General features: G+C 48.5%; 1 protein-coding gene across 1 annotated transcript in view; it reads left to right on the plus strand.

Annotated features, from left to right (window-relative positions):
* The first annotated feature begins 21,191 nt into the window (after nucleotides 1–21,191).
* The window catches only part of EMX1 (empty spiracles homeobox 1), a 19,580-nt gene continuing 16,430 nt past the window's right edge, over nucleotides 21,192–24,341 (plus strand). Inside the window, exons 1-5 of the mRNA XM_029938520.1 lie at nucleotides 21,192–21,233; nucleotides 21,350–21,402; nucleotides 22,844–22,976; nucleotides 23,051–23,119; nucleotides 23,188–23,313. Of these exons, the coding sequence (XP_029794380.1) occupies nucleotides 21,192–21,233; nucleotides 21,350–21,402; nucleotides 22,844–22,976; nucleotides 23,051–23,119; nucleotides 23,188–23,313 (423 nt within the window). The remainder of the gene's footprint in view (nucleotides 21,234–21,349; nucleotides 21,403–22,843; nucleotides 22,977–23,050; nucleotides 23,120–23,187; nucleotides 23,314–24,341) is intronic.

Below are 24,341 nucleotides of genomic sequence, written 5' to 3' on the forward strand. Positions count from 1 at the left end.
AATATCAAGATCCAGATCAATCTGGAGCCCTGCTTACCACCCACATGCCGTCCCCCTTGCTGACCTACAGCAAGTACTCACTGTTTTGGTCCTGAGTGGGGCTGGAGTTCAGTCTGGACCTCTTGTTCTGCACTCACCGGACCTATGGGAAAATGCATGAGCCTTGAAGTCAGGAACCCTTGGTCTCACTTCCCACTGTAACAGAGATGTGGGGTCCTGCACAGGACCCTCCTCCCTCTGAGGCTTCTGTTTCCTTAGAACAAATGAGCTCTGAGATTCCCTCCTGCAGGTGGGGCTGGGCCAGCCTAGGCTGCCCCTTCTGTCTGGTGAGTGTTGGGCAGATCTCCTCACCCTGCCTCTTGCCCCTGTGGGAGTGTGAGACCCCCCCCCCCACCCCCTCGGGATTGTTTCCCTCTCTTCCCACCAGGCTGGTTGGCCAGGACTTAGTGAGGAGTACCACATGTCCCCACAAGGTGGCGAGGCTCGCCCGTGCCTGATACTTGTCCTTTTTGAGCCCAGGGATTTAAGAGCCTTGGAAACAACTCCCATCTCTCTTTCTCCCTGCACTCTAGGATTGAGAACTCTCAGGGCTCCCCAGGGAGCTGGACCACTCTGAGGCCTGAGTCCCCCTTGGGTCCTCACCGGCCCTGACTACAGGGATTTCCCAGACCTTGCTCCTTGACCCAGACTCAGCCTCCCCAGTTCCCCCTCCACGAGGGCAGGGAGACTTTCTTGCCATCCTCCAGGGGCTAACCATCTGTGTTTCCAGAGTGCATGGCCTGGCACTGGCCACCACCCGCAAGAGCACATACAAGCACACACACAATACATGTCTGCACATGCCCAGAGTCCAGCTGCAGGGTCGAGCAGGGCCTCAGATTAGCCAAAAACCAAACAAGCTTTCTCTTTGTCTATGGTGTGAACGAGCTGGGCAGATTTTGGTTTTGTGTTTAATACCCTGAGCTGGAGTCCAGCAGCTGGCCTGTGAGGGTCAGGGGAGGGGAATATTCCAGGCCCACCCCAGGGACATCCAGCACCTCTGTCCATGCACGTGACCAGCTGGGACTAGGCTGTTCAGGAGCATCCTCCCCACCCCCCAATTCATGTCCTTCATCCTGAGAGCAGTGCAGGCTGGTGGCGGAGTCCATTGTTGGCCAAGCCCAGAGGTGCCTGGCTGCTGCCCACACCCCCACTCAGAACCGCTCCCTGGGGATGTGCTCCGTGCTAGCATCTCCCACCTCACTTCAGGGAGCTGGGCTCTGGGGTACTGCATGCGGCCTCCTTCACCCACAGCATCTCCCCACAGAATGTGGCCTCCTGTACCAACGTGTGTTTGCAGTGATTCTCACTCGTGTACACATGTACACTCCCCTGTGTCCCAGGGCACCCAGCTTGCTCCCTCACCATCGGGGTCCTGTGTGGTGACAGAGAGGTGGGTGAAGAGCACTTCCAGCCCCTGGAGTGGACATCCCTTGGGGTGACACCTCTCCAGCTCCCACAGCATCTCCCCATGATCTGGTGTTTAGGGGAGGAGCCACTAGGCAGCATGCAGGGAAGGTAGCTGAGGATGCTCTCGGAGCCTCTGGGGCCACCTGGGGGAGGGTTCAAGGGTGGCCGAGGAGCCCGGTCCTCTACCCCAGTCCTGAGCTCTTCTGCCTACAGGCTGAGAGGCAGGGTTGAGGACTGGATGTTTCTTCAGACTTTTAAAGTCCAGTCCCCCTCCTCACTCCCACCCTGGAATTATTGCTACTTCCCAGCAAGACTCCCTTACTTTGCCCTTTGTCTCCCATTTCATCCATCATGTACTCTCCCTCAGCTCTAATGGCCCTTCCTGTGAGCTGGGAGAGTCCTGAACCTTTATTTTCAGGGACAGGTTGGAGGAAAGGAGGAGGGAGAAGGAAGGTCCTTTTGTTCTTTGGGGGAATCCACTTCTCAGGCCCACCCCCCAGCTGACCCTAGAGGCTGAGCGTGACTCCTCAGCTGATTAACCTTGAAGCTGCCTAGTGGTCTCTTAGCCCACTGGCCCATGACCCCCATCCCCCACCCAGGGGCAAGGGAAGAGGGGACCCTGGCTCCCACTCCCAGACCTGGTGCCTCCTCTTGGAGCTGCAGGAGTCTACCTGGCCCATACTCCGGTTCAGGTCTTAGTCCCATTTCTGCAGAGACTTTTCCTGCCCCCACTTTGCCCTTCCAAACCCCAACTTGACATCAGAGATCCAACGCCTACGGCTCAAAAGGCTGTGTATATTCCACAGACCTTATTCAGATCTAATCCGCTGAGGCCCTATTGAGTGAGGAATGAATGAATGAATGAATGAATGAGTAAAGAGAGTGAGCAAGCAAGTGAGCCAATGAACGCTGGAGTGGCTCAGCGCCAGGTGGTTAGTGAGGCATTGGAAATGGCTCAGGTGTGCTGATGCTGCCTGGGAGTTAGGTCACTGCAGACAAACTCCCATCAGCCCAGGTATCCTTACATGGGGGTTCAAAGCCACCTTCGATTTCTCCCTGGAACCCCCAAAGGAATGCCCAAATGTGTGTATTATGGAAGTGGGTGGGGCTGGCCTGTGTCAGAATCACCTGGGCAGTTAAAAAAAAAATCACCTCCTGGGTGTCTGGTTGGCTCAGTCAGTTAAGTGTCTGACTCTTGATTTTGGCTCTCAGGTCATGATCTCACAGTTCATGAGTTTGAGCGCTAACAGCACAGAGCCTGCTTGGGACTCTCCCTCTCTGTCTGCCCCTCCCCTGCTTGCCTGCCCTGTCTTTCAAGATAAATAAATAAACTTAAAAACAATTACAAAAAAACCACTTTCCCATTACTCCTCCTTCACCCCAGATTCCAGTTCACTGGATCTAGTGCATCCTCACATGCACTAGAACAATGAAAAGTGAGCTGTGAAGAAAAATTGATTCATTAATTTAAAAAGCAAACTGTGAACCTTGCAAACCCAGGTGCTGTTTGGCAGAGATCAAAGAAGGCAGCTGCTCAGAGAAGGGAAGTTTAAGGGACAGAGACAGGCTTAGGGTAGGGGCTAGTCTGAAGTCAGAATTAAGGATCAGTTTATGGCCAGGGTCAGGATCACTGTGAGTCCAGATTTAGGGTTAGCACAGGGCCATGGCTAGGTTCAGTCTGTGATGGGGGCTGGGAATACAGAAAGGGGGACATATTTGCAGTACTTTGGGAGGTAAAAGAGGCCTGCACTTTTGGTGTTCAAAATATTAATTTGCATATAAATGATGAGTGTCAGGGTGAGCTGGCTCATTAGGAAAAGAAGGCCAGGCCTGAAGACCAAGGTTGAGAGGCTGCTTTCCTGGGCCCAGGATAGCCCCAGATCTGCCCACCCCACTCCCCTGGGCAGGAGCCCTGTGCCCAAGGCAGGGACATCATCTGGAACAAAATGGGCTTTAAGAGTCCATCCTTGTGGCCAACCAGGGTAGGACAGGAAAGTGAGCAGGGGCAACGTGAAGAAGCTGAGAGGAGGCAAGTGTCCTCACCTCCCTGGAGCATTCAGGCCAAGACACAAAAACAGACACAAGGTCCAGCGAGCCTGAGGTAAGGTGAGCAGGACAGCGAGAGGAAGAGGGAACAACACAGGGGGTAACAGAGACAGAAAGATGTGAAAATATCGTAAGACAGATTCAGATGGAGGGAGAGAATTTGAGAGAAGCCACACACTCACACACATGCATCCACACACTCAGGCCTGCGCTCATGAAGCCACCCTGAGCCTTACTGGAAATAATCCCACTTGCAACGCCGGGGCCTCAGCTGCACAGGCGGTGCCGAGCTGTTACCTTGCACATCTGTCAGCTCCAAATGTAGAAGCTGTCATAGGGGTGTGTGTGTGTGTGTGTGTGTGTGTGTGTGAAAGAGAGAGAGAGAGAGAAAGTGTGTGTGTGTCTGTGTGTGTGTGTGCGCGCTCACGCCTGTTTCTCCCAGAGAATTCTGAGGCCTTAGCCTGGCAGAAGGAGATCCCCAAGGGGCTCTCCAGAAGGTCCACACCCTAGGAAGCAGGCTTCCTTCCCATCCTGCACAAGGAGAGGCCCAGGGGCCGTCCAGCTTTAAGAGACAGTCCACTGGACTTGGCTTCTGTGGCCCGGCTTGGCCACTTCCAGCCATGAGGTCCTGGGCAAGCAAAACAGCGGGGTCTCCTCCAGACCCTGGATGGGCAGAGATAAGCACCTTGCTTCACGCACATCGGTCACTTCTGGGACATCCGGGATTCTTTTCAGTGTGCTTGTTTCAATGAGGAATTCCTTGTGTGGCTGATTCCTGACTTCCAGGGATATACCCAGCACACAGGTTCCTCTGGGGACACCGAGGACATTGCCCTCCTCTGCACTGTCTTCTCCCAGGTGCTTTTCATGCAGACCCAAGGATGCACCTTGAGCACTGACTCTGGCCTGAGAACCTCTGACCCAGAGCCTCCAGGAGCTGAGAGCGTTGGCACAAAGCCCAGGGCCACAAGGATACTTAACTCTTTCTTGTGACGATCCTTGGGTAGAACCACATGCTCTTTCTCTCTGGGGGAACACCTTCCAGGTTTTTGTCCGCCACTCCTTGTGCGCCAGGAAGTGCTTTTTTGTGTTTGCACTCTGCCCTGCTTTAATCGAAGCTTGTCACAAAGGGATTTTACAGCACCGAGGAAGAGACCCTAGAAGCGATTCAGAAGGGAGGGCAACCTTTTCACTGGGTCCGGAGCAGGGCGCATGGCCAGAGGGCACAGCCCCCGGATGAGGGCTCTACCGCAGTGCCATGCCCACTCAGTGGGGGCCTTCCCAGCCACACAGAACTGACACTTCGAATATACAGAGGGTACACAGCCCTGCCACTCATCCCACAGACTAGCAGACCACAGCGGACCTGCCCCATCAAAGCCCACCCTGACCCCTGGGCCATATCTCCCTCTTTTCTCAGATCCATTATTCTTTCTGCGCGAAGTTTGGAGGAAACTTCTGGGTGGGCTGTGGGTACTCATGTCGCTCCAGCAGGGGGTTCTGAGAGAAGGGATGAGGCCTGTGTCTGTGGCTCCAGCCCTATTTTTTCAGGAAGGCAAGAGGCTACCATGGGGAGTGTGTTCTGTCCTGGGGCCAGAGTCTCTGTGTGCACATACATGGATGTATATGAACCACACACGGGCCTGCCCCAGGCCCCAGCCACGTGTGTTAACTGTTTGCCACCTTAGTGTTAATATTAGTCATGCAGGTGCTGGAACATTTGGCTTTGCTTATGCATGGAGGGGGGTTTTATAATTGTGTGTGTGCCTTTATGGAAGTGCTTTGCTGTAAAAATTGCCAGATAACAGTGTGTACACGCCAATGTGGGTTTGTGTGTGCAACTGAACGCACAGATGACTGTGAGCGTACGTGTCAACCACTGTGAGCATGCATCCCCACTGACACCTGAAAAACAGTGCATTTGTATGTTGAGAGCATGTATGTGCACAATAGTGTACATGCATGTGATTACGTGTGATTGTGGGTAACCACACGTTGGGTCCCTGGGTTGCTCTCAGTTTAGCAGCGGGTGTGCATGTGTACACACGCAACAGGGTGTTGTTACCTTGCCGGCGCGAACGTGGGCAAAGCTGAGAGCGAGATTTAACTGGCACGGGGTGCGTGCGCGTGTCTGGGGGTGATTCTGACATGGCACAGGCGGTCCTGGATAAAAGGGTGTGTTCGGGCCTGCGACTGAGGGACAACAATTGTGTGTTGACAAACTCCAGCCACCCCTTAAGCCGTGTCCAGTGAGAAGGAAATGTGTAAATGTGCTTGTTAAATACAAAACAGAAGGGCCACAAAAGGCCAGGTCCCGCGGTGGTAGGAGTGACTCGGCAAGCCTCTCCCTCTGGCTCCCTCGCCGGCTTCGCGCCCTCGCCTGCGCTGGCTTCGTTCCCTCACACCTAAGCCCAGTGGTGTTTTGCAGTCTTTCAGCTGTTACCTCGGTCCCTCCTCGCCTCATTCCCGATTCACTCTGTTGCTATAGGTATGTTTGAAACCCCAGCGTGGTAGATTTTAATTAGTCTTCCTACAGATGGCCAATTAACATTCATTACTTTTGCCTTGAGCGATTAATTATGAGTTTGGATAGAAAAGGAGAGAAGAGGAGAGAAGATGGGCAGGTGAATGAAAGGAGAAAAGAGAAGGGGTTTGATTGGAGTCTGGGATTTTTACACAGAGCAGGCTGCTGGGGGAGAGGGTGGGAAAGAGCTGTTTGAATCCCCTCTCTCCCAGCGGCCTCCGGCCTCCCTCGGCCCACAGCTGCTCCGGGCCCCTAATCGGCTTGGCTGGCCCAGCCCTCCAGGAAAATAGAGCTCACACCCTTGTAGGGGCGTCTCTAAGCCTTTGGTGTTCCCTGACCCCAGCCCCTTTCATAATACCGGCCCACTCCTCTTTCGTGCCAGAGCTGGGTGGGAACTATGTCAGGAATCGTCTAAAATGCAGCACGACCCAGATGAGAGACTCGGCTGACAATCGCTCATTCCTAGAATTCTGGCAGCTCGTTGTACAGATGAGGAAACTGAGGCTAGATAGGAAATGACCCCCAGCTCATGCATCTCAGGAGGACCGTCCAGCTCTGTAGACTCCTGGCCCCATTCTCATTCTGCCACAACCAGGGTGTTTTATAAAGACTCTGTGCAACGTGAAACGCTACCATCTGGAACATACTCGCACCAGACAGAAGTGTTCTTCAAGGTTTCAAACGAAACTCACATCCTCCAGTGTGCACCCAACTGCCGAATGCTCGTGTGGCTTCCCAGCTCATTAAAACACTCCCTGGGTGATGCTGCCTGATTTGAGCGCTGTAGCTATGTTCCTAATCCTAAATTCGCTCCAGGTATGGAAGACAGACTCTGAAACGGAAACACTGGTCTTTTGGGTGGTAGGGTTACAAATGATTTTTGTGTTTCTCTTTAAAATCATTTGTACTTTTGACTTCCTCTAGCACAAATGTATTACTTGAACAATTTTAAGTGTATAAACCATGACTATGTGTTACTTGCAATTTTCCCAAAATCTATTTGTAGAAAGAAGAAAAAAGGAGTCCATGTTACTTTATGATCTTCTTTAAAAGACCATCAATATTATACACACAAATTTTAACACTGGTTATTGCTTGAGTTGTCACCTGCCTGGATTCAAGTTGCAATTCTACCATCTGCTTAAACTATGCCTCAGTTTCCTCATCTGCTAGGTCAAGTAAAAAAAGAATACCCATCTCACAGGATCAAGAGGATTAAATAAAATGATGCATGGAAAGTCTTAGAACAGTGTGTTGTGACTAGAAACAGCTCAATAAATATTAACTATTATTAATAACTATGATTTTTAAATAATGATATCTGAGTAGGACTTTGAAAAGTTTTTTTTTTTTGCCCTTTGTCCTTTCTGTATTTTGAAATTGTTCCATAGTGAATGCACATTGCCTTGGTAATAAGAAAGAGAGAAGGAAGGAAGGAAGGAAGGAAGGAAGGAAGGAAGGAAGGAAGGATAGACGTATTTATTCTGCTCCAAGCAAATATAGTTCTGCTCTTTTAAATTTCTATTAAATTTCAGGGTACCTGGGTGGTCCAGTCGGTTGAGTGTCCCACTCTTGATTTCAGCTCAGGTCATGATCCCAGAGTCATGGAATTGAGCCCTGCATGGGGTCCCTCGCTGAGAGTGGAGCCTGCTTGGGATTCTCTCTCTCTCCCTCTGCTCCTCTCCCCTACTCCTCTCTCTCTCTAAAATAAATAAAATTTAAAATATTAAAAATACAATAACATTTAAAATTCCTATTAAATTTCTACTTTCTTACTCATGCTATAGTGAGTGCAGTTGCATGGCCTATGTCCCCTGGAGATCTCACTCACACCAGGACAAATGTCCTCACCTGCAGGAAACACCCTCCTTCTCCTCTCCTGGGTAGCTAAGTCTTCCTCATCCACACATCCCTGGAAGCCTCTCTTGGCCATCCTACTCCTTGCTCAAGCCTGGCTCCAGGGCTTCATTGGGTCTCCTTTGTTTGGGGGTTGTGTGGGTCACGGTCGAGGTATCCGGTGAGTGGGAAAGGGAGCCCCCAGCCTTCCCCTCAAGGGCTGACCACGTGTCTCTGCTGGTCAGCTCCCTTCCCCTCTCTATCTCCCAGCACACTTCTTCTTTGTACCCTTGTGACATCAGCTTGCACGTCGTCCTGTCCACAGGGCCTAGGCATACATTTAACTGCAACTTCCCTCTGCATCTCTTATTCACATTTCTAAGAGTGAGCCCCTTTGTAGGACATGGGCTGGCCCCCATGCATTGCATGTCCATCCCTGATCGGATAAACTGTGGAGTGGTGGGGCATTTGGCAGCAGGTTCACACAGTACAAAATGTATCTGCTTGGGCCAGCATTTCCTAAGATGGGGGTTTGAGTAGAACAAGAGAAGGTTGGCATCTTTGATACTGTGCTCCTGCCATGGGCTTCCAAACACCTCTTGCCACCCACACAACACTGTTCACCTATCCCATCAATGTCTGCTTGCTTGTTCTACTCCGCCCAACATGCCCCATGCTAAGCTCCATGAGAGGGGCAACCACGTTTGTCTTGCTCATTGCTTTGTCCTCAGCACTAAGTACAATGCTTGGCACGTAGTAAGTGCTCAGTAAATATCTGTTGACCATTGGAAAAGTAGCCATATGATCACACCATTCTATATATGTATAAAGGTCTTACAGAGATCCAAAAGGTGAACACGGGTTATAGAATCATTTGTGAGCTTCAGACTTCTCTGGAGAGAATTGGCAGAGCCAGGTGATTTAGATTGAGAGTAGTCAGGGAAGCCTTCCTGGAAGAAAAGCAAATTACACTGAAGGAAGTGAGATGGGGCTTCCAGGGCAGCACAAGAAAGCCTGCTTGGCATGATGCTCTGGCCTTTTTTGTTATTCACGTCTGAACTGCCAGTCACAGTGTCAGCACTGAGGCCATCAGGTCAGGGCTTGGAGCCAGGCTCCCAGAAAACAGGGGATGGGAGCAGCAAGACTGAAGCCGGAGCTGCAGGTGACATCAGGTCGGAAGGGCAAAGCAAATCTACTGGTGCAACGGAAGGGACAAAGTCTGATCTCTGGAGAAAGAAAAGGGTCTCCAGAAGTGCTGCCAGGAGGCTCATTAGGATAACGAGGCTTGCCCAGCTTATGGAGACTCCTGGGCTCATCACACCTGAGCACTAATGTGCTCATTAATGGAGAGTTGGCTACCAGGTGCTGGGCTGGAGGGCCAGGATGCTGCTGCAGCATGGGGCAGGGACGGGGGTCTCCTTCGGCTGGGTAGGGATGAGTGGGTGGGCTGCTGGGTGGAAGAAGCATCTCTGTGCCTTTGCGGAGGCAGGACAGAGGACAGCTGAAACCAGAGGCTCCCTGAGCATCAGAGGAGGAGTACTGGGAAACCTAAGTTACACGAATGCAAGTGTAAGTGGTGGTCTAAAGACTCCAAAGGGCCAACTTCAGGGGAGGGAAGGTGAGGAGGACTGCCTGGAAGAAGTGAGACCAGAACAAGTCTTGAAGGTTGTGTAGTAGTGGCATTGGTGGAGAAAGAAGTCATGCCAGGTAGAAGTCTCATAAGCAAGAACACTAGGGGAAGAACGGGCATGGCGTGTGGGACAGGGGCACGAACTAATTGGATGTCCCATGGTATATTAGAGAGGAGTGAATGAGGCCAAATGACAGAGGTCTTTGAGGCACTCTGGCTGAGGATTTGGGGCTCCCAGGAGCTGCCCTCCTGGGGATGAGTGTCTTCATTATCAGGCCCCATCCTCAACATCAAACTCCGGAGACTTCTCAGATCTTCCCCACAGTCTTCCTCCAGGCCTCTTCCCTGCAGCTGATGCCACCTACACTCCGGCCACCTTCTGGGGGTCCAGTAAGAGACTGACAGTCTTCTCTTGCACTACCTTCCACACGCATTACATCCTTCATCTGCTGGGTCTCCTGTCCTTTTATCCTAATTAATCCATTTTGTAAGGAACCTGGTGACCATGCACTGTTGCAAAACGTGAAATGAGGACATAATGACTGCTCTCAGGGACCTAAGAGCTGCTCAGGGGGAAACAGACATGGGTGAAGCAGTGCCACGACCAGGCTGTGCTCCTGACTTTAAGTACAATAGGCCTTTGGGTCGATGCCAGGATGGCCTCGGGGGCTCCAGGCATTGTTGCCACCTCCCTGCCCCTCTGGCCACTACCATTTCCCTCTGGGTCGCTTAGTTCCAACGCCTGAGAGAGAATCTCATTGTTTGAGCCCAGCCCAAATCAAAGTCCTCAGCAAACTCCTGGTGAGCACCCCAGCCCTATCTGTGGTCAGCAGTATGGCCACACGGTTCACCCAGGGCAGTAGGGAGTGTGTGGAGTTGTGGGTCCGGCAGGCAAGGGCACCGAAAGTTCTTATACACGTTTAGCTATTTCTTTGTTGAATATACTGTTCCGCAAAAACAGTGTTTCTGAAACATCTTTCATTGTGCCGTTATTGGCTTTTGAAAACACAAATTTAGTAATATGGCTGAGATTTATTGGAAATAAACATTTATCATAAATTGTTTATCTGGTGTAGTAGAGGAAATAGACTACCTGAATTATCGTGAACGTATTTCCCTCTCCAAACAATTTTTTTCTACTTTGAAACCTTTGGGATTTACTTTTTTGGCATAATTTCTCTGTTCTGTCCCAAATGGCTTTGAAATATCTATCGCTTCTCTCAGATGATAAATCATGAAATTTTGCTTCTAACTTTGATGGCAAAGAGAAAAACGTCTGTAGCTTCAATTAGAAGCTCTTTGGGGGGGAAATGCTTGGCCCATTGTTTAAAATGAGTCCAAACTCATAAACTTGGGACACCGGGGTACCCAGTCAGTTAAGTGTCTGACTTCACCTCAGGTCATGACATTGCAGTCTGTGAGTTCGAGCCCCATATTGGGCTCTGTGCTGACAGCTCAGAGCCTGGAGCCTGCTTCCGATTCTGTGTCTTCCTCGCTCTCTGCCCCTCCCCCACTCACACTCATTCTCTGTCTCTCTTTTTCTCTCAAAAATAAATATTAAAAAAATATTAAAATGTGTTAAAATTCATAAACAAAAGATGAATTCAAATTTGGAACCCAAAGTCAGCCAAGACCTCACTGGCCAGCCACCAGTGCATTTCAAGAATAGCTTGAAACAGCTCCTCGTGTTTGCAGAAGCCCCTCAATCACAACCAACAAGCCAACGTTTTCCCAACAACCTTGGAGCTTCCTGTAGGTTATGACTTCACTCCGCTTACAAATGTTTTGAAAATCTGCCAGCTTTCCAGAGATGCATGAATAGTGTCATACAAAGGATTGACAGACTGAGATCACTGAAGAGCTCTTTCATATCCCGACGATCCCAACACCATTAAATCCCCAAGACGTGCACGACAATGTGTGTACAAAGCTCTTGGCTCATCCTCTGTAAACGTTGTAGCAACAACATTGCATCTCTCACTTGTGTCAAGCTCCTATGTAGACAGAGCTATGCATTTTATTCAAAACAGCTTTCATAATAATGCAGGAGCCTCTCGGTGATCTTAACCATACCCATGGCACCCATGAATGTCTGCTTCATGAGGACGGTTTGGGCATTTTCTGCAGGAACCTCATATGGACTGAGAACTTGGCATCATCACACCATAAGTTGCCTTATTGTATCTCATGAGTAATTTATGAGAACAATGTCCACCTTTATGACTTTATTAATAATTCTAAATGATTGCTACTCATTGAGTCCTCTCCATGGACTATACTGCAGGTTCTATGATTTATTCCCATTTTTCAGAAGAGGAAACAGGCACTGAAAGTTGAGCAACTTGCCCAACATTCACAGAAACTTTGCATTATTTGTAGAAACCAATTTCAATTGGTTGTAAGTTCTCTTTATATTTCTCTTTGATTTCCAATTCAAAATACTTACCCTTGTTCACAAATGAGATTCCTTATACCCTTGGTAGACACAGTTTTTCCAGAAATAAAATATTTTCAATTTTGGATAATTCTGCTTTTCTCATCGGGACACAGGTAATCAGATAATAGTTTACAAAAGATAATGGCATTGAAAAGTAGATATTTATGACAAAACTACACCAATACAAATGCATTTCCCATTTTTTCTGGTTTTCTGAAATTTTCCAGTAATTTTTTTCAAGTTCTAATTGATCTTTCATTCCTGGGGGTTTTTTTTGTTAGTGGAACAAACAGAATGGACAACAGAATATCTTTTGTAATGCTCTGTTTCATCCATCAATAATCCAATTGTAAAGGTTTTGAAAGAATATTTTTTAAAATATTTTTTGACGTTTATTTATTACTGAGGCAGAGAGAAACAGCATGAATGGGGGAGACACAGAGAAAGAGGAAAACACGGAATCCGAAGCAGGCTCCAGGCTCTGAGCTGTCAGCACAGAGCCCGAGACAGGGCTCGAACCCACAAACCGTGAGATCATGACCTGAGCAGAAGTCAGATGCTTAACCAACTGAGCCACCCAGGTACCCCTTAAAAGAATATTTTAACTCCCTTGAAGTTTTTGTACATTGAGGATAGTTTTGGATCAATAAGGCCTATTGCTTTCCTTCATAAGTTTCAAACCATGTACCGAATCTTGGCTTTGAAATGTGTTATTCTCTGTATCAACTTGTCAACCCTAATTAACTCTTGATGGTGAAATACTTGATTACTCCTCACAATGCTATTGGCATCATAAGTTAATGGACACTCCCAGAAATTTTGGTGAAAAACAGAAACCCAAACTTTTGTTTTGACATTGGTTTTTAAATTCCTGTGACTTAAGTATTTATTTAGAATTGCTCAGTGATTGTGTTCCATCTCCAGAAAGAGAATGCCAATGACAGATTCTCTAACACTTCTTGTTATGACACTTTCCATGTTTTCTCAGCTACTTTCTAACCAGATTAATGTCCCAAAGCAGGGCTCTTTCTGCCTAGTGGCTCACTGCCGTTAGAGCTGCATACCACAGAGTGAAGACCTGTCCACTGACTACAGCTTTTATTAAGAAACTGTTTTACTGTTTCTAAACTAAATTACCTTTTAGCCTAGATTTTTAAAAATTCTAGTTTTTCCTCTTTTACTAATTTTGAAGTAATACTCTGTTTCTATTCCTTTCTATTCCTTCTATTCCTTTTATTCCTTCCCTAGACATACTTAAGGCATACTTAATTTCCAAACTCAAAAGTGAATCACTAGCTTTGCCTTCCTTCAGAAAATTATGTAATCCACATGTGCTTTAACTTGGTCACCAGTCTGCCCCATCCATGTGCTACTGTTGTTCAATATTTAGTCCTATAGTTTTAGTCCTATAAATTATACAGGAAGCTTAGTGTTTTAAAAAGTCAATATTTATATTTGGGAGAGGGGATGTTGCTGTTTTTATTTTGCCAAGTAGATTTTAAGAGACACATACTACTTGCTATTACCGGTATTTTGTTTATTTATGTATATATGTATTTGTTTTTCAACTTATTTTTTATTGTGGTAAAATACACATAACATAAAATTTACTATCTTAATGATTTTTAAGTGTTTACTTATTTTTTTAGGTTTTAATATCTACTCCTTTTAATGTTTCTGTATTTTTTAATGTTTTATTTATTTTTGATACAGAGAGAGACAGAGCATGAGAGGGGGAGGGTCAGAGAGAGAAGGAGACACAGAACCAGAAGCAGGCTCCAGGCTCTGAGCTAGCTGTCAGTGCCAACTGAGCCACCCAGGTGCTCCTGTTTCTGTATTTTTGAGAGAGAAAGAGAGAGAGAGAGAGAGGGAGGGAGAGAGCAAAAGCGGGGAGGGGCAGAAAGAGAGAGGGAGACACAGAATCCGAAGCAGGCTCCAGGCTCTGAGCTAGCTGTCAGCACAGAGCCCGATGCAGGGCTCGAACCCACAAACTATGAGATCATGATCTGAGCCGAAGTCGGATGCTTAACCAAATGAGCCACCCAGGTGCCCCTTATTTACTTATTTTTGAGAGAGAGAAAGAGAAGGGGGAGTGGGCAGAGAGAGAGAGAGAGGGAGAGAGAGAATCCCAAGCAGCCCTGTGCTATCAGTGCAGAGCCAGTCACTGGGCTTGATCTCACCAACTGTAAAATCATGACCTGAGCCAAAATCAAGAGTCAGAGGCTTAACTGACTGAGCCCCCCAGACGCTCCTTAATGATTTTTAAATGTACCTTTCAGTGGTATTAAGTACATTTGTATTGTCAAGCAACCATCACCATTATCCATCCATCTCTAGAATTCTTTTCATCTTGTAAAGAAAGGTAAAGCCCTGTATTCACTAACCTGTGAGTCCCCATTCCCTCCTTCCCCCACAGACCCTGGCAACCGCCATTCTATTTTCCGTCTTTAGGATTTTGACTATTCTAAGTACATCATATAAGTGGAATCATACAGCATTTTGTCTTTTGGGGATTGGTTTGTTTACCACAATGTCCTCAAAGTCCGTCCACGTTGCAACATATTGCAAAATTCCATTCGTTGTTAGGGGCTCCTGGGTGACTTTCAAGGTTTTGGTGATTATGAATAAAGTCTTCGTGTGTACACATGCACTCATTTCTCTTAAGTATAGACCCAGGAGTAGAATGGCTGAATGTGCATATTTTGACTTTATTTAAAACTGCCCAATAGTTTTCGAAAGTTGTATCATTTTCCACACCCATGCTAGACATTTTTTAGTTTCTTTTTAATAGTAGTCTCTAGTTTTGAAATACACTAAACATAAGTATTTTATAGTCTGTATCTGATAATTCTAATATATGCTGTCTCTGCAGGTCTGATTCTGCAGTTGGTAGTTTCTACTAATTCTCATGGTAGTTTAGATCCCCGTGTATTTTGTGATTTTTGATTGTGAGTTCATCTTCCTTGGAACTTTGTCTGGGGGAGTATTTGAAATTTGGCTTTCAAGTACATTCCTCTAAAAAAGGAGGATAAATATACTTATTTGCTTCTGCCAGTGGATACTAAATTCTCAGCTTGGAATCTTTTAGGGCCTCCTAAAATTTCTGGCCCTAAATTCAAGTAAAGTGAGGCTTTGGTTAGGAACTCTCAAGAAAATATGTTTTCTTTTTTTTCCTTTCTACACAGGGCCAAAGCTAAGCCAGACACATATGTCCACCACCTCCCTTTGTGGGGGTGGAGTTTTTTCTCACTCAGAAAAGATATCACTTTTCAGGGGTCTCTGATCTGACTTCCTGTCTCAAGCTTCATCCCCTGTCCCTCTCACTTGTGGCTCTTTAAAACCCAAGGTCTGTGCCACCCTGAATTGGGGTTTGTTACAGCACAAACTCCAGCTTCAGAATCTACTTCCTTGTCTCAATTCAAGGTTTCTATAATTTCTGGGCATTTGAGGATTTTTCCTTATTTTTGTGCCAGCTCTGCCATCATTCAAACAGATGTTTTCCAGACTGGCAAAAGATTGATAATTGAAGGTGAGTGATAAACATGTGGAGATTCATTATACTATTCTCTACAAAGCATGTTTGAAATTTCACATAATAAAAAGTCCTATTTTGAACCTCTCCATAGAGATTCATAGTGAGATGTTTAGGGGTAAAGTATTACAATGGCTGTAGTTTACTTCAGAAGGACAGGGTGCTTGGGTGGCTCAGTCAGTTGAGTGTCCAAGTCTTGATTTCACCTCAGGTCATGATCCCAAAGTTGTGGGAATAAGCCCTGTGTCAGGCTCTGCGCCCTGAGCTGGGGATTCTCTCTCTTCCCCCGTCTGCCCCACTCCCTCGCACTCTCTCTCTCTCTCAAAAATAAATAAATAAATAAATAAATAAATAAATAAATAAATAAATAAATAAAACAAACAACTTCTGAAGGAAAGAAAGCAAAATGGAAAAATGTTAATAATTATAAAATCTAGGTGACAGAGTATATGGGTATATCTCATACTATTTTGTGTACTTTTAAGTATGCTTGGAAATTTTTATAGTACAAAGTCAAAATATGATAAAAAGGATTCTTAGGCATTCTGTACTGGGTCTATGGACACCTACTCTACTGTATTATTAGAAACAGATATGACATCATATTGAATGATTGAACTTACAAAAAAAGAATCCACCAATGACCCAATCAAATTGTTGAACCAAGGAAGAAATGCATGTACAACATTACAAAGCTGTTCAGATCCAGATATGAACAAACACAACTTGTGTGAATGGACAATTAGGGAAGTAGGAAGGTGAACATGTTGGCAGAACACCAAGTCAGGTAGGATGGGCCTGCCAACCTGTCCTGACATTGAGCTTAGTTTCCATTGGACTTAGTTTGCATTGGGTGACTCAGTTATCTGTTGGTTGATAGCCCCATCCATGTAATAGCAGGATCTAGCTTCTCCCTGGTTGGGGGGAAGGGAGATTGTCTCCCAGCTCCAGCCCAAATATCACCTGCTCTCTAAGTGCCCGAAGTCTAGCCCCTTCTGCTGCCTTACAGGATGCCTGTGAGTCATCATGTCCATTCCAGAACTTCCAGGGGCTGGCCTTGCTTGGAGCCCCACTAGGACAGTCCACTACTACATAATCATCTGACAGGAGTAAATGGGCATTCAGCAGAATAAATAGCTCAGGGTGGCTTTGGTGATTCTGGTCAAGGCCCCTTGACCAGTGGGAAGTGAAGATAGAGGCCCCGCCTCCCTTCATTTGCCACTTCTATGGAGAATTATTTGAATAAGAATACTTGCACACTGTCAAGAAAGTGCCTGAATTTTCAGGGACAGAGCAGCCTAGACCCAGATGTTGAAAAGAAACATTTCCTTGAATTAATAGTAATCTGTAAAGATAACATCTCATTATAGAGAAGATATTTATATTGTTATGCAAAACACCGAGACACTGAGTCATGGGCTCTTTAATTGCTCCATTTGAGAATTAAGTCTTTGGTTCATCTTTGCAAGAACAAGGCATCCATTGATCCAGAGGAAAGAGATATTTGCTCCAGTTCACACATCTTACCATATGGAGAGACAGGGGAAGGTTTTAATTTATGGTTCTCCCCACTCAAGACTTTAGCCAATTACTGGACAGTTTTCAACTTCAAAGTGTCTGGGTTTCGTCTCCCATCAATCAGAAGCTCTGCAGGAGAAATCTTCCAAGGTAAGGCCTAAATCCAACTCCCCTTTCATGGCAAAACCTCACAGGGCATGGACTGGTTCTTTTTTGTGCTCTATTGTGATGAAATTTAACATTAGCACACTGTCTCAGAATAAACATAGTCTTAAATTATGTTTCTTGAATTTATATGTCCCTCTGAGAGAGGGAGAGGATGTGAGTAAGGAAGAGGCAGAGAGAGAGAGAGAGAGATAGACACTCCCAAACAGGCTCCATACTGTCGGTACAGAGCCCAACATGGGGTTCAAACCCACGAACTGTGAGATCATGACCTGCGCTGAAATCAAGAGTCGGACACTTAACTGACGGAGCCACCCAGGTGCCCCTGACTTTATGTACTTTTGCCAATTTCCTTCCTCTCAGAAGTTGGACTGACACATGCTGTAATGTTTTTGAGCAAGGTTTGGAGGGGAAATATGTATGGCATACAGAGATGCACAGAGAACAAGGGGTCCCTGGATACATTGTGGTGGCAGTGGTGCTACAGATAGGGCTACTTATTGGTGAGCAGAGAACAATCTAGAAAGGTAGGCACTTGCTCATGGAGAGCCTTGAATGCCAAGATAAAAGTCTGAACTTTATTGGAAATAGTGACACTAATAGTAGTGCTTATTGAGTTCTTAGCCTATGTGCTAAGCAGCATACATGAATTGCCTCATTTTCATTCTCTCAACATCTCTCCAGGAACTATGATTATCTCCAGATTGCAGATGAAAAGCTGAGTCACAGAGGTAAAGAAACTTTCCTCTGTCCCACAGTTGTGTGAAAACATTTTTACGTGGAGTTGTGTCCTAGAAATTGGCAGGCTTGAGTCCGATGAATTGCAGGGAGGAGAAGTCACAAATGGATCAGAGGAAGGTATCGAGAGCCTGAAGCAGAACAGTGGCAGGGCAAAGGGCAAGAGAGGAATGGATGTGCAGGGCGGTGGCGAAGAAGATGATGTCACAGATGCCTCATAGCTACTGAGACTGGATGTCCTGTAAGTCTGTTCTTAGGAGAGGCTGAGCCTGGGAAACACGCACATTTGGCATGGAAGATGTTGAGCTCTGTTTTGGGGTACAGTGAATGTTTAAGGAGCCTTGTGACCCCAGAAGATTATCTCACAAGCACTAAAAATTAATGATTTGATCTGGGAAAAAATAAAGAGTTGGTGTTACAAACCTGTAAAGGGATTGCACCAAGGTATTGGTTGAAACAGTGGGAGTAAAGGTAGAGTAAAGACAGAAGATGGATGATTAGCTAGATGATAGATAGACAGACAGACAGACAGACAGATACCTGCATAGATACATAGGAAGGATAGACTAGACAAAGGTGGACATCCACAGTTACGAGAAGAAATGGGAGCCCTTGGAGGATCCAGACAGGTACCTTGTTAGAAAAAGAAGGAAAGAGAGAGTTTCCAAAAGAAAGGGGAATTGAAATCAAATGCTGAAAAGCCCACAGACAATTCTGACTAAAAAAGAGAGGAATTTTTAAATTAGGAACCATGATGAGCATCCCAGAGAATGGAGCAAACCCCTTAAACTCTGCTCGTGGGGGAATAAATGGGTACACATTACCAGAGGCCAAATTGGCAATATGGATCAGAAGAGTTAATACTGCATATCTGAAAATTATACTTCTAGAAAGTTATATAGAAAAGCAATACTCATAGAGATGCAATAAGATAGAGCTATGAGGCTGTTGGTCACTATTTTGTTTAAAATTCTGAAAATTTATGGGGTGCCTGGGTAGCTCAGTTGGTTAAGCCTCTGATTTCGGCTCAGGTCATGATCTCACGGTTCATGGGTTCAAGCCCAGCGACAGGTTCTGTGCTGACAGCTAGCTCAGAGCCTGGAGCCTATCTTTGGATTCTATGTCTCTCTCTCTCTCTCTCTGACCCTCCCCTGCTCATGCTGTCTCTCTCTCTCTTTCTCAAAAATAAATAAAAATTTAAAAACATTAAAAAAAATTTTTTTTATTCTGAAAATTTGTCAACAGCACAAACAACAGGGAATATTTAGTGGGTACAAAGAGAATTGTGATTAGTTATAAAGAAGCAGGTTACAAAACTGCATATGTTTCTCTCATCCCATCCCCCACCTTTTAAAGGAAGGCAACATAGAGAGAAAGATGAAAGAATATACTGCAAGAATTTCATAGTGGTTTTTTCTAGGTGGCAGGACACGCTAGTTATAAGATCTCTGTTTTCCCTTCCTGCACACCTATTTACTCTCCCTCCCTCCTTTGGATTACCTATGTCTTCTATAACAACTCTGTCCAATTGAAATACAATGGGAGCCACATATATAATTTTAAACATCCTAGGGGCACCTGGGTGGCTCAGTCGGTTGAGCATCCGGCTTCGGCTCAGCTCATGATCTCACAGTTTGTGGGTTCAAGCCCCGCGTCGGGCTCTGTGCTGACAGCTAGCTCAGAGCCTGGAGCCTGTCTTCGGATTCTGTGTCTCCCACCCTCTCTGACCCTCCCCTGCTCATGCTGTCTCTCAAAAATAAATAAAACATTAAAAAAAATTCTTTTAAATCCTAGTAACTACATTTAAAAAGTAAAAAGAAACAGATAAAATAACCTTAATAATATATTTTCTTTAACCCCATGTGTCAGTGTTATCATTATAACATGAAATCAACACAGAAAATATTAATATCTTAGATTTTTCAAAACACTCAGCCTTCCACATCTGGTAAGTATTTTACATTTACAGACTATTTCAATTTGGCCCATCTACATTTTAAGCACCTGATGGCCACATGGCTATTGTGTTAGACAGCAAAGCTGTATAAAATTAACAGCTAACATTTATCAAGTGCTTACTATGTGCTCGGCACTGCTGTAAGCCCACTGGGTGGGGATTATAACGCATTCAACCTCACAACAACTCCTTAAGGTTGTGAGGATTGTTATTGCCTCCATAAGTTCATGTTGCGATTGTAATAACTCCATGGTAAAAGTTTGGGAGCTTTTGCAAGCCATTTCCCCAAAGGCATGGGGGTGGAAACCACGTTGCAAAGGCTTATTGAATCAAGGGGAACTGAGGGAGTTGAAGAGAGACTAAAACTTATTTTTAAAGTTTGGTGGTGAAGAAAAGTTAGCAGAAACTAGAGGCCAGAAGGCTTTTTGTGGGACTGGGTGCCCTGAAGGCAAAGGCGAACTAAGCTAAAGAGGAGGGAGGGGGATGAAAGGTAAAAGAGAAATGGCTGGGGATGTTGTCAGACCACGCAGTCCACAAGAGCGAGGGCTCCGTTGGATAAACATTGCCTGGCCTGTGGTGGGGGGTGTGATGGACACTGCCGCTTCCACGCTAAGGGGGGAGGGGGGAGTGTGGCCTGGAGGGGGGAAGGGCAGACCCTGGGAACTCCCTCCGCAGGTGAATGCTAGGACAAGGACAGCGTGGGGGCAAGCTTCCCTGCGGAAGGGGAGTTGAACTGAGTGGCAGAGAATAAAAGTTGGCCAGCGAGGCAGCAAAACTGGAGGGGATATAGACTTGAGAAGGACTTGACTATAAGCCAGGTGACCGGATGAGGAAGATGAGAGAGGGAGGATCTGAGTTCCCGTTTTAGGCATGGGCAGGGGCAGAGACAGGAACATTTACTGGGTGGCTGTATGGAGTCACACCTGGTCCTGTGCACCACATACTAATCTCATTCATCCTCACAGAGGTCCCATATAGTGCTTTCCATTCTGTAGATGTTCAAACCCAAGCAAGATTATTGGCCCCAGTTCTCACCATTAGTAAGTGGAAAAGTCAGAAACTGAGCCCAGGTTATTCCAGAGATGGAAGGAAGGAGGACACAAATTGATGAGGGCTCAGAAGTAGGACAGGTGGTCCAGGGGGCCCAGCAGGAAGGTGTGGAATGAAAGGTAAGCAGACGTTTGGGATGGTAGAGCCCTCTGGCCTGAGGAAGGCAGTCTTTGGACAGAACTCAGCAACTGGGGAGGGAGGACAGGCTGGTGGAAGGAAAGGGTTGGGGAACAGAGGTGGGAGAGGGGGCAGGAGGTTTGGTTTAAGGTGGCTGCTGTCCACTGGTGGAGAGAAGAGGCATTTGTGTACATGGTCAGCTGCGGGTGGGAGTACTTGGCAGAGATTGGGCAGGTGAGAAGGCACAGCAAGAGACAGGGGCCAGGTGGGAAGCATTGATGCTAGATCCAAAACACAGAGGCAAGCTTAGAGACCTCCTGAGGGTGACACGTTCTTTTCACCTACTGCAGAAAAAGCAACAAGAGGAAGAGGCCCTAAAAGGAGCAGAAATAGAGGAAACCAGGTAAGAGATAAATATCCGCACAGGGAGAGAAAGGATGGAGGGAAAATTAGAGAGTTACCAGAGAGCAAAGCCAGAGAGAGGAGTTTTGGAACAGGGAAAGGGGAGGGAGGGTGAAGGTAAAACTGTCATCACCCAGAGCACCCAGCACCCCATCCCTAACCCAAGAACCCCGGTCTTGGGAGTTAGCTGCAGCAGCGGGGGGGGGGAGACAGTATGGAGGTGAAACCCAAGCCAGATCACTGAGCTGTCCCAGCTCAATCGAGACTGCGACCAGACTCAAGTCACTAGTCCTGTGCAGTCTGTTTCTTCAGAGGTAAAAATGGGATTAATGACAGCTAGATGTCAAAGGATTTGGCAAGCACTGCCACAAGGGAAGGTGTTATTACAAGGCCTATCAAATTAATACAAACAGGTATCCTCAGAACCGTGCAGATGAAAATAGATGAGGCCAGTGTAGATGCAAGTATAGAAAAGGCCCGGTAGATTTCAAACTTCTCTACCTGACCAGGGTAGCGAGTTCGCGGCCAATATCCAGTCTCACGGTGGTGGGGTAGGAGGTGAGGGCTTGCAGCTGGACAGAGGGGGTTCGTCTCCCACGGGGGGCGCAAGGCCCACAGCAGGGTTAAACTTGCTGCGGCTCCTGTCTTGTCCGTGGCAGCCCCCTGTCGCCGCATAGCACGGGCCCAGGCAATGCTTATCCAACTGAACCCGCGTCCCTGCGGGGATCTTGCTTCCACAAAATTCCCAGTCATCTCCTTCTATCTAAAGCGAAAATCCCCTCGTTCTGTGCCCTGCCCCAGCTCCGCACACTCGCCCCCTGGCTGAGTGGTGTGGCCTGCCTAGGTCGCCCTTACGCCGAGCTTCCCCTTTTCTAGGACTGAGGCTGGGGCAACGGAAGAAGGGAAAGAAATAAATGAAAAGTCAGGGTGGAGGGTGGAGCAGCGAGACAGGGAGGGGGATAGACAGCCTGCGACAGAAACGGGAGAGAGACCGAGAGACCAGCACAGAGCCAAAAAGATCCGGAGAGGTCGCAGAAGAGGCACGGGCGCTAGCCACGGATTCGTTAACAATTCCTTCCGCAGGCGTTTCTGCCGAGGCTCCGCAGCGCTCGGCCCGGGGCTGCCCGGGACGCCAAGGGCTGCAGGGTGCGGTCGCCTCGCCTCACCTCCCCCTCTCGCCGCCCCCTCCCCACTTCGCCCAAGGGGGCCGGAACGGCGTCGGCTCACGGGGGCTTTTCGGCGCAGTCGAGTGGAAAATAGACTTTAACCCGCTTTGTGGCGACAGGGGCGCCCGAAGCGCTCTCCCGGACCGGGGCTCCCGGCGCTCAGGCGGGCCACTCCCAAGACCCGGCCTGGAGTCCCTGCAGAGTCACGCGGCACGCGGAACCCCTGGCCTCGGGGTGCGGACAAGGCCTAGCCGGGATCTGTGCACTCGGCCGCAGGCGGGCAGCCCTGACCGACCCCGGCGGCGGCGAGGACGGGGAAAGCGCTGCGGTCCCCTCCTCGCAGTGCGCTGGCAGGGTCCGGGTCCCAGCCTCCCCACCACAGCCCAGCGCCCTCCTAGGCCTCCGTGCGGTATTTCCTGGGCCTGGAAGGCCCGGGTGAAAAAGTTTGCCGAGTACTGGTTCTCTTCACCCTCTCACCCCCAGGGAATGATTGCAAGAAATGGAAACCTGACGGAGCAGAGTCGTCCACTGCTCCGCGGTCGCAGGTGGAAGGTGAGGGTCAGGGGAGGCCAGGCGGCCGCTGCGTTCCCGGGAGGGCTGGTGTGCATTCTTGGAGACAGGGTCGACTGCTTGGCGAGCTTCAAGTTAAGGCTCGAGGCGCTGGCGTGGCCCGCCTGCACCTGAGCCGCATGACCAGAGAAGGCGAGAAAAGCAGATCGTCCTCTGCTGAGGCCCGCCGTCCCGGGGTGAGCAGACCGCGGTGGCCGCGGCTGGGCCGAGGAGGTGCTTCCGAACCCGGATTTGCTGCTTGAGGTCTGCAAAGTGACCACTCCGTCGGCTCCTCTCTCGCTGTCCCCAGCCTGGCCCCTGGTGAAAAGAATTGGGCGTCCCCTTTCTGGAGCCGTCCCCCGTAACACTCAGAAAACGCGAAACCTCACGATGTAGGGCGCAGCTTTCAGACCCGCGTCCCAAGAGACAGATGGTGGGTGAGCGGGAGGGTCCCAGAGGCCAAGGGAGCTTGTTCTCGGAGAACCTATTTGTCCGGCAAAACCCATCCACCCTCCACTCGGATCCAAGTTGCTCGAGAACTGAAACGACATCCCAGGATGAACTGGAGGGGGTTCGGCTGAGTTACACACCGGAAAGTGGGGTTGGAAATTTTCCCAAGCCCCAAGGCCCCTCGGACGCCTTCTTCGGCTCCCGCGTGGGCTGATGTGGTTGGAGCGGTCGCCAGGCTCAGCTAAAGGGCAGAGACGCGAGGAGAAGCTTGTGGCAAGGGGCGGATGAGGGGTGGGGGGAGGCCTAGATCGCCCAGCAAAGGCTCCAGTCCGCTTTTTGCCTCCGACTGCTGGCTCCTTCCCCACCCGCGGTCCCTCGCCCCGCCCCGCCCCGCCCCCCACCTTGGGGCAGGTGAGCCGCGGCCAATGGGCGAGCGCGGGGCAGGTGCCGGGTAACTCGCGCCTCGCAGCGCTGCTGCCGAGGCTGAGCTGGGCAGTGCTGGGAGGACCAGGGGCGGGGGTCGGTCCTGGCTGGACTCGGGAGGGAGGGGGCCGGGCTCAGCCCCCAGGCCGTAGAGGCAGCTCGCAGCCTCGCACGGAACCCGCGCCAGTGCCCGCGCCGGGAGCTGCCCGCTCGGCCCCAGAGGCCGGCGCGCCTAGCAGCGCGCCGTGGCCCGACTCCGCATTCGCTCGCTCTCTCGCCCCTCGCCTCACCGCGCCTGGCTCGCCGGCCGGGTCTGAGCGCGGGCGGGCGGGGGAGGTGAGGGGTGCTGGTG

The sequence above is a fragment of the Suricata suricatta genome, chromosome 4 (assembly GCF_006229205.1).
Source record: "Suricata suricatta isolate VVHF042 chromosome 4, meerkat_22Aug2017_6uvM2_HiC, whole genome shotgun sequence".
In the NCBI taxonomy this organism is placed as follows: domain Eukaryota; kingdom Metazoa; phylum Chordata; class Mammalia; order Carnivora; family Herpestidae; genus Suricata; species Suricata suricatta.